The following is a 10,225-nucleotide window of genomic DNA, read 5'->3' as shown; positions in this document are numbered from 1 at the left end:
CTCCCCAGAATATTTGTATTATCTTCCACAAGATACTACAATATACATAAAACCAGCTATATTTTATTTTCTTTAGTGCCAAAGTTTTCTATCACTGGTCTCACAGCCAGGTTTCTTTACTTCTGGTCATGAGAATGGATGCTCAAGATATTATAGCAAAGGAGGATACAAAAGATTCACACTTGAATGGTGACACTCGGTAAGACCAACAAAGGAGAGCTGTGAAACAAGTGTGACTTTTGTTCACAGTGTCTCACTACACAATCTTTGCTCTGCAGGTGTCTGATATCATATCCCAGGGTCTACCTTTAAAGGACACGAAGGCATGAACTTTTGCACCTTTACACCAAGCCTGTGATAGATGTGGAGGTGCGTTTTTTGACACTCCTGTGTACATTGCTCAGTTCCTAATTAAATTCCTTCGACCTGATCCCACAGTACTTTTATATAATTCAGAACGTTCAGTTTCCTCACAGCCTCATTTCACATCCACAGTGCAAGTAAACTCACTATATGCAACAGCTTTTTTAGGAATGTAGAACTTAAAAGTGTGCGAGTGTGTGAGTTTGTATGTGTGTGCATGTTGGGAGGGATGGGGGAAGTGGAGTAACTTAACACTGACTTGCACATATTTTCAACGCTCAAATTTATGAGGTGAAAATTGACCAGACTACTATTGTGTGGCAATAATCTGCTGTAAAATTAAAATGTACTCATTTAAGTTTATGTTTTAGTCCTCCTGAGTATGTAATAAAGGGATGCTTTGAAACATTTTTGTCAATTTCTATTTACTGTCAAATATTCCACAAAAGGAATACATGCAAATTAAACATTCAGCAAATGTTCCAAAGCCATGACCACCCCACACCGAAAAAGCTCTACCCTAAACACAGCTTTTATTAGTTTCCAATTGATTACCACTCAACACTGTCCAGACAGGCTCTAGCCAAAAGGATCCCAGTGTTTAAAACACAGGTACACGACAATCAAAGTTAATGGTAGAAAAATAAAATGCTCTTCACATTTTTTCTCGTGATTGTCAATACTGGAGCCCTGCAGAGATTCAGCCAGAGAACATTTTTCGTGACCGCAAACGTCGTTTCCGGAACGCGAGCTTCTGTCCTTCCAGCGAAGACCTTACTCCTTTTTGTATGTTTTGCCATGACTGAAATGTGGCAGGCTGAGGTGGCAGCATTTCTAGCGACAGGTGAGCTTTAACTCTTTACCATGAAAACGCAGGCCATCCTTCATCAGGTTTGAACACGTAGGCAGAATGGTGTCATGAACACGTAGGCAGAATGGTGTCATGACAGCATGGGGCTGACACCTGAGTGCCTCACTGGGGCCCCTCCCAAACCGACTGGCGCTACCAGGGTTCCTTGTGACCAACTTTAGCCGGTCCACTGTCGGTAAGTCTGAAGACAGTGACCACGAGGAGACGGGAGAACAAAATTACACTAAAAATAGCAACGAATGAAAACCTTCTGTGCAAAACAGCACGATAGTCAAAACACTGCCAGATTTTCACTTTCCTGTGTTCTTCAGAGGTTCGGGTCAACTACAAAAATTTACCAAACGAGGGAGGTAAGACGAAATGAAAAGGAGAAACTATTGTTATTTTACTGCCAGTTCTCAAAACTGCAGATCATTTTTGCTTCCTGAATTGTAGGGGGGGGGGGGGGGCGCAAAATGGCGGGGCCACACCTAGGTGGAAGAAGGGTAGAGCAGCTGGTATTTAAGACTGACGCTGCCCCCTGCCCTTCGCGGCCACGCCCACAGAGGTAGAGGAGGATGGCGAGTGACAGCAAGGTGGCGACAGGGCGAGCGTCCTCGCCAGGTGGCGGGACTTTGGTCACGCCCGTTTGGGCTTTTCCTGAGACTCTCTGTCGCCGCCCTGCTGGCCGGCCGTAATGGGGGGAGAAAGCCAGAGGGAGACCAGGATGATGAGGTGGCAGACGTGCAGGGCGGCCGAGCTGTAGATGGTGGAGGGGTACGTGTTCCAGGACAGCTCGATGAGCCCCAAGATGAGGACCCTGCAAAGCCAGAAGAGACAGACCTGTAGCATCACTGAACACTGAACAGCATCACTGAACACAATACTTTGCAACTCAGACAAAATGGGCTGGCACTTAATTTTTATTGTATCAACTACTACCCAGTTTAAGTGAAATCCACAATATAAGGATGGTCTAACTTCCTGGGCTCAGCAAATACTTCACTTAAAGGTCATTCAACCTGTGTAATAGGACTGACTGTGGACTGTGTGCAAAGAGTTTTGATTATATTTTCTTCTAAATGTTTAAGATTCTGCTGTAAATGGTCGAGTAATGGTCCGGCCCCTAGTACCTATTTGGCATTTGCCCAACGTGTCACTTAGACAAACGCAGCATCTGTGCAACATGTCACTTTTCACGAAGGATCCTGAACATCAAGATTCTCAAAGCCAGCTTTTAAACATCATCAGCATAAAACACAACAAAACCGACACGTACACAAACACCAAAACTAGCAAGGTAAAGAAGTTGTTTTCATGCATCCACACTCGCACCTTCATCCATAATGCCCTTCAGTGAAAAATGGTATGACATCATTTTTGTTTTTTCTGAGCTGTGCTGTGCTGTCCTTACCTGAGCAGGTGTGCCAGCTTCTTCACCCCACCGCTCCACAGCAGGTAGGGCAAGGTGTGGAAATACCACACGTAAAACTGATAGTGCAGAGAGCGGCTGAAGCACATGCCGATGAAGTTGGAGGTGAACAGAACCAAAACCATCTGTGATTGGCCGTTAAGGAGAGATTATGTGAAGCGGCAGGGGAAAGGAAGTGACGTCACAAGAGCTGTGGTGAGATGGATGGGCACAGGATATGCAGCAAATTTATGTCACTATATTAACAAATAGGTTGCTCGGTTTTTTCAGCTCTCCTTCATTATTTTCACAGCAATTCTTTTTCTTAAAGTTTATCATTTTCTTTTGTTGATACATATATGTCTGTACATTTGTTTTCTATTTTTAAAAAAAGGATATTTACAGGCTACAATGCGGTTTTTTCGACACCCGTGCAAGTCATCAAGCAAGTCAGGTAGTTATATTTTACACAAACTAAGCTTTATGCCAATAACAAGCCAGAAGACCTAGTTAGCAATGGGTCATGTATAAAGAAAGAAATGATTTTGGACGAGGCCTTCTGCAAGGAAAAACACAGAGGGAAGGATATGATTAGCGGTGAGTTTTGGTGAGGGCTGCAGCCGGTTAGCAGGATCCTTCAGTAGTGCCGTTACACTCTCTCCAGGCCTGCAATGACATCGACAGCAAACCTTCACACATTCATCACAAGCAACATATGAAGACCTTCCATTTACTTCATTTTATATGCAAAGATCAAACCATTAATGCTGATTAAACAATCTCAAATGTTAATGCTGCAACCTACATATAGGCTAGCAGTCCATTAGCTAAAGTGCCCATTTGTACAATTTTACAGCTGTTGATCAGACAAACATGCGCATTCGCCTGAGCTGAAGTGTTCCCCAGATCCCAGGGGTCACGTCCAGCGGGCGGCGTTGGAAGAGTTACCTCTTCCACCGTCGGAATGTGAAGAGCAGCAGGGTCAGCAGGTGGGCCCCCAGCAGGGCAAGGTGGAAATAGCGGCTGAGGAAGACCTCCTCAGGCAGGAAGCGCCAGTTCACCGTCCACTTGAAGAGGAACTGGCGGCCCAGGTCGAAGGCCCGGCTAACGTAGCCCACAGGATTCTCCAGCAGGAACGGCAGGCCGAGCAGCAGCTACAGTGCACAGGAACGGATGGGGCAGGGGGGTCACACACTGGGATCCCTCGCTGACTGGACGGACGGGTTCCGGTGTCGCAGGGGCGACGCGAAGGGCTCACCTGTATGGCTGCACACAGACAGAGCTTGGGCAGGGTCTTCAGGAGGCCGAACTCCCAGAGGAGGATGAAGAGGAGGCCGGGGGCGAAGAGGAGAACATTCATCTTCACAGACACTGCTAAACTGTCCGCAAGAGAAGAGGACAGACAAATCAAATATGACAGAGGTACACATACACAAGTCTGTGAGCCATTAGACTGAGGAAACCCTACGATACACAATCAGATTATGGACAAATATGTACTTCAACTATATTAATGATTTAGATACCAGGAAAGATTGCAAACAATCTGACACGTACCAGAGAATTTTCAGTGAACTAGCCAAAGTGTACAATCATGGAGATGTTGGTATGAATATTTCTGAAAATAGATACTTATTTCAAAACTGTAAGCAATTTGAGGGACTGCTGACAATCTGCCTATTGGGTCAAAGTATTTTTTGTATATTATTATCTGATTCAGGTATGCACAGAATATGTGCTCCAAAACAAATAGTCTAACAGACACCATTTTCCTCCACAAACTGTTTATCAAGGTTAATCTTGCATACATAGCTTTGTCTGTTGAGAGCAAACTGTGCAATCCACAGAAGTTGAGGCACTTGCCTGTACAGCCCACAGCCCAGCATCCAGCGGCCGTCCAAGAACAGGTTCACCGCGCCGAACAGCAGCATCATGGCTACCGGGTCGTTGAAAAGCCGGAGGACGAAGATGGAATGGATGCGGTAAGAGGCACAGCAAACAAAGAAAAACACGTAGGGGGGAACCTGAGGAGTACATGTCAGGGAGAAAAGGCATTGGTAAGACACAGTTTTGGCCAAAATCACAGACAAATGCTGTGCTGGACTATTAGGCACTGCATAATTCAGTCTTGGGGGAACGGTGTAAGGAGCGGTTTTGCCTTTGTAGGTAACAAAATGCCATATGTGACTGGGTGTACAGAAATGACCTAATTGACCTACAGGATGAGACAAGCCTACCATTTGCTTCAATTTATGAACAATAGGTGATGCTCTAAAAGGATTCATAGCATTACCACATTTTATGCGAATCAGCCCTTAGTGTCTTTCATTTCACCATCACAGTTCACTAATAGTCTCATCGCAGTCAACCTCTAAACAAGTGACCTGACTTGCCTTTTGTGTACGGTGGTAAATACGGAACACAAGCAGGAGATTGATCAGGTAGAACGCGGCGAAGAGATACTGCCCCATCCGAATATTCACCCCGTGATCAGTGACATAGTAGAGCACCGAGAAGATGTACACAAATCCAGCTGGGTACCTGTACAGGCACAAAAACAAAGAAACAATAGTACACTTTGCAGATCAATGTGGTGTGGATTTATACATATCCCCTCGGGAAGTCACGTTCTGAAACTCACACCAGCGGCCCCGTGTCTCCTTTAAGTTGGGTGTAGTCGTAGGTGCCGTTGATGACACCTTCTACTTCGTCCATGTAAGCTTTCCAGTCGATCTCCGTGTCTACGGATTCAGGACACACATACTGTAAGGCATCAGCTCAGCACCATTACCACACTCTTAACTTAAAACAATCCTGTACCAGCACTTACTGTTTGACATGCTGAATGCATTCGAATGTAACTGTCCATAAACACCAATAACACAAAAGCAACATTAATCGGTGATGCCACATGTCAGTGGCAGATATCAATAAGTATTAGCTAGCCAAGTATTATACCCATCTACCCATGTGAAGAAAAGCAAAGCTAGCCACTGTCAATAGGCAGCATGACGAAGTTGTACGTTTACGTATTCTGCTGTGGATAACGTTCGATAGCCAGCCAACAAACCAATGCATCCACTGCTTAGCAGACAGCTAGCAGCCACACAGTATACCTTGTCAGCTAGTTAAGCTGGCAAACGTTACGTTTATAGCATTGCTCGTTGCCGGCCCAAAAGAACATGACGGCAAATCCCGCACAACAGCCGACTACGTGGCCACAGACGTTGTCAGTCACTCGAAACAGCTAACAAACCATATTAGCATAATAGCTAGCATAGCAAATCCGCTTGATTCATCTGAGCTGTAGTTACTTACATGCAACCTTGCGTATAACCCAAACATTTATTCCGATTTCCAAAAACCAAAGAACCGCAGCCACCAGGAAAGTATATTCGGCTTTGAATAAAATCAAGTGCTTCTCCTGCCATAATGTGCGAAGACTCCCCCATATCCGAGATGCCTGACCGGTTGATTTCTTCTTTGCACCTCCAGCCATGTCTACCCACGCAAGTAGGCCGAAACATGTGTAACACTACTTTCGTTGTAGCCACATGATTGGAGGAAACCAAACTCCTCTTCTTCTTCTTCTGCTTGTAGAGTTCCGGTACTAACTCCTTTTAGCGTATTGCTGCCATCCTACGTTTAACATAGGAATTGCACTTTACCTTCATTTCCAGGCCTGACAGCCTTGGATGTAGACCTGTTTGAATAAATAAAATAAAGCACCGATCTAGCAGCAGCATGTTGCTTATCTTCCAGTCCTAATAGATCTTCAGTGAGAAAGTTGCCATCCCAGCATCTGACCGGTTGTTAAACAGAGCTCTTCATTATGTTTGATATTTTCCACATATTAACAGTCTCTCTTTCCTCGCATTCACATGATCCATTCTCATTCTTCCCAATCCTTTTAAGTCAACCAGCCAGCCCACAGTACCCAAACTGAAGTCTCATGTACAACACCTCATCCCTACTTTTATTTCCTATGACTAACATTTTTTGCCTTACTGACTTTTGCATAGGGTAATAGTATCTCCTTTTCTTCTCCTGATCCCATTCCTTTTGCCACTGATTTATTCTCCCTTCCTTAATGATTGACCTACACTCAGTGCCAGCCTCCACTCTTCTTACTGATTCCTTACCTGCCTGGTCTACCTTTTCATTGCCCTTCAACCCTGCAGTACACGTGCTGGTTCCCGCATAAATCCCACATCACGCCCAGCATGTTCCACCCTGCAGGGCATAGGTAAACATTTCAACTCACATCCTAGACATCATTAGGGTTTGCTTGTTTTTGTGTTAACTTTAATATCAATGACCAATTCTGATCAAGAAACCAGAAAACTGAAATGAGTTAAATTTGTAGCCAACTAGCCAACTGCCTGAGCTGGCAAATTAAGTTAAATCAATTCAGAATAACCATAATAACAGCCCCTGTGGCTGACCACTATTTTAGTCCTTCCCATTTTAAAACAAATAAGTAATTTTCTCTTGGAGACTTCTTTAAGATGACAGTTCTTTATTACCACAATTTCACAGACAAATGCACCTGTCGCAACACCTGACTACAGCTCTGCATAATGTGTTGTCAAGCTGTGAAATGAATTCTGGAAACACTGGATACATCGTCATGCCTAGTTAGTGGCATTACTGAGAGAAGCACTCAGCTTGTATACTCTGAATATGCCGTTATTTCTGCCAGCTCTGAAAACGAACAAGGAATATTTTGGGTGGGTGGGAGAGGGGGATGAGAGATGGAAAGACACCAGATTTATTTACAGCGATGAAATGGAAAAACTAAAGAAAATACTATCCAACTGGGACGAGGGAATGATGGGGGTTTGGAGCAGGTGGCCCTTCTGCAGTTCTATAAATCCCCCATGGGGTGAAGAAGGTCAATCCTTCAAGTGTCCCCGCAACAGCTGCAAGGATCAGGTGACGCTTGCCTCCTGTTAGATTGTATACTGGGCAAAGATGGCTGCAGAATCTGAGAAATCTGAGAAACATTCACCCCATATGCCTTTAGGTTGCTTGATATCCAGTGAGACTCAATTTAGTTTATTTTGTCTTCTTTGATTATTGTTTTTGTTCTTGCCTGTTTCTTGCATTCTTGCTCTCATTCACTCGAATAACAGTAAAATCAGTGGTTGCAGGAGAATAATCCTCTTTTTATGATATTTTTTTTTAAATCAACATGTTAATATTTCTGTTAGTCATTTAGGAGATGTTTTTCACCCAGAGGGATTTACATGAGTATTTGACCCAGATCTAGTCTGCAGTACAGAAAGAGATGGTGCATCACTACCACAGCCTGTACATGGAGGCCCTGGCCCAGCTCTTTCACATTCACAAGACCAGCTGCGGCCTGTCTGACACACACCAGCTCCAAGTCATCTACAGGCCCATCTACAGGGTGCCCACTGTGTGGCTCAGCCATTGATTCTGGCTGAAATCTGTAGAAACAGAGGCCAGACTTTAACCCTTTCAATCAGCCAGAAAAGCCACCTTATCTCGGTCGTAGCTCCGCTGTCAGTGTCCGTGTGGATCTTTGGCTGGAGAGCGCACCTGGGCTGCAGCTGGCACCTGGCTGGTTTTATGAAGCTGGTTTTCACACCACCCAGGAGGTTGCTTCAGCCCTGCTTGAACAAATGGATGTTGATTTTCCATGAGCAATGTGAAGTGGTCAAAGCAACCAAATGCTTGTACCAGCTGTGATAGACAGGGAACTTCACAGCTGTTATTTGTAGACAATACATTGTGGACGTACTCACTTTAAGTACTTTCTAATGTGTATACTTATGTGTGTGTATAAAGTTGCAGTTGTCTATATATTTTTAATCAGTGCATGCTGGACTCTAATGGATTTGAGGGCTTGTCTGTGTTTCAGTATGCCTGCAGAGCGATTGTCATCGTTCTGTAAGCATAAAGAAACACAGAGAATTGTTAAGAAATTGTCCACCAGGGGGCCTTACAGGACTAGTTTAAAAGAACGATTCATGAGATCCGTTGAAGGGAAAGAGAAAGCCCTACTTTTGTACAGTGGTTGCACCATGCAGAAATGATGCCACTTTTCATATCTCTCGTTTATTATTTATCCCAGGCTTTGTGTAAATAGTCTGAGCATTCTGCAATTATTTTTGGATAATATTTCACATAAAAAAATAAGATATGTACGACCAAATTAATATCACCTATTAATATAAAACTCTGACCCCAGACGCACAAGAAAAATGGCACCATCTCTGACAGTAATTAGATTCTGTTTCCGAATCATGGAATTTGTGTTTTCATACTGAGGTCCCTTGAAAAGTCAGTGACACGCTGGTAGAGAAATGCCCGTGCTGTGACAACGCGGTGCGAGTAATTTGGTGCGACAGGCGGGAAATGTTTCACCTGTGGTTGTACACCTGATTAGAATACCCTTTGAATCCCGGGAGGCCGTTGCCGGGGGACAGGAAGCGGCAGCTGCTGCCAGGCTCTGGCCGACAGCTACGGAATGCGCAGCTCACTGCGGGTGATGTCACCTCTTCAACGGCACTCGGTCGTTGCTGATAGGAACGTCTTTGGAAATTGTGGGTACCTGAAAATAATGTGTCAGGCAGCATCAATAAATAAATAAATAAATAAATCAAAACATTCAGTCAGGCGCTGCGGATTACCTGCATCCAGCTGGCGCTGAAAGCACGTGTCATTTGTGACCTAGTTACTGCAGTAATGTGACAAAGGCATGCTTTTATTATCAATAATTTACAGTACAGTGAGCCTAACACCCAAAGCTCTAGATTTTCCATGAAAACAGCTTGAGCGCTTAAGGTCTCCATTCTAGCTTAGAAGCTGCCCAATATGAACCTGATGTATTTATTAAAACATTGCATTATCTTTTAAAAAATATATCTTGTGAAATATTATTTTTGTTCTCAAAAAAAAAAAAAAAAATACTAAATAGATCTCACCACTGAGTCCTATGTATCACATAGCTTCCAGAAGTCATTTGAGGAAGAGGTTCTGAAATGCTGTAGAAAAAATCCTGAAACCTCTATGAAAATAGTACACGTTAAATTGAAGGGGCTGAATAGATTCTTTCTAGGATAACAGTTTTACATTGTCCTGGGAGATCCAGTGATTTCACAGTGGGCGTCTCCTCTGTGACACTTAAGTGGCTGAGGTTACAGCCTCCAGTTCATGAGGTGCACCATTTTAATTTGTTCCAGTCACCCTTCTGGATTGACTCCTGCTGTTCTGTAGATAAACAAAGGTAACAGCTCTGTGATGTGTTGGAGTCCCTTGTACACACTGCACTTCATCCAGTCCTTTTTGCCCCAGTTACTACATGAAACTCTTATTTAATAATGACTCACTGTAAAGCAATCTGCATTCACTCACACATACAGACAGAGAATAATATCAGTGAATTTTCTGATTATTTATGAGCGTGTTCTTAGGTTATTTTTGATGAATATGATCCTAAAATCATTCTTAATTTATTGTTTCATTCAAGATGAAGAATTGTGATCTAACAGTCCAACAATCAAAAAATTAAATATTATCTCTCATCTCTCATACAAATTAGATCCACATATGCAGTCATTTAAATGAAATAT

General features: G+C 43.6%; 1 protein-coding gene across 1 annotated transcript; it reads right to left on the bottom strand.

The window, feature by feature from the left end:
- Positions 1-390: 390 nt before the first annotated feature.
- On the bottom strand, positions 391-6,220 carry alg3 (ALG3 alpha-1,3- mannosyltransferase). The gene is made up of 9 exons (XM_035423572.1): positions 5,943-6,220; positions 5,266-5,365; positions 5,018-5,165; positions 4,488-4,648; positions 3,883-4,003; positions 3,573-3,778; positions 3,214-3,290; positions 2,628-2,772; positions 391-2,033 (listed from the first exon to the last, which is right to left on the bottom strand). Exons 1-9 carry the CDS (start codon positions 6,121-6,123, stop codon positions 1,853-1,855), a joined length of 1,320 nt encoding a protein of 439 aa, XP_035279463.1. The 5' UTR covers positions 6,124-6,220; the 3' UTR covers positions 391-1,852.
- Between the last annotated feature and the right edge of the window lie 4,005 nt (positions 6,221-10,225).

Source organism: Anguilla anguilla, chromosome 6, assembly GCF_013347855.1.
Source record: "Anguilla anguilla isolate fAngAng1 chromosome 6, fAngAng1.pri, whole genome shotgun sequence".
NCBI classification, from domain to species: domain Eukaryota; kingdom Metazoa; phylum Chordata; class Actinopteri; order Anguilliformes; family Anguillidae; genus Anguilla; species Anguilla anguilla.
Note: the sequence above shows the minus strand (reverse complement) of the source record. Positions and strands in the feature narration are given on the sequence as shown.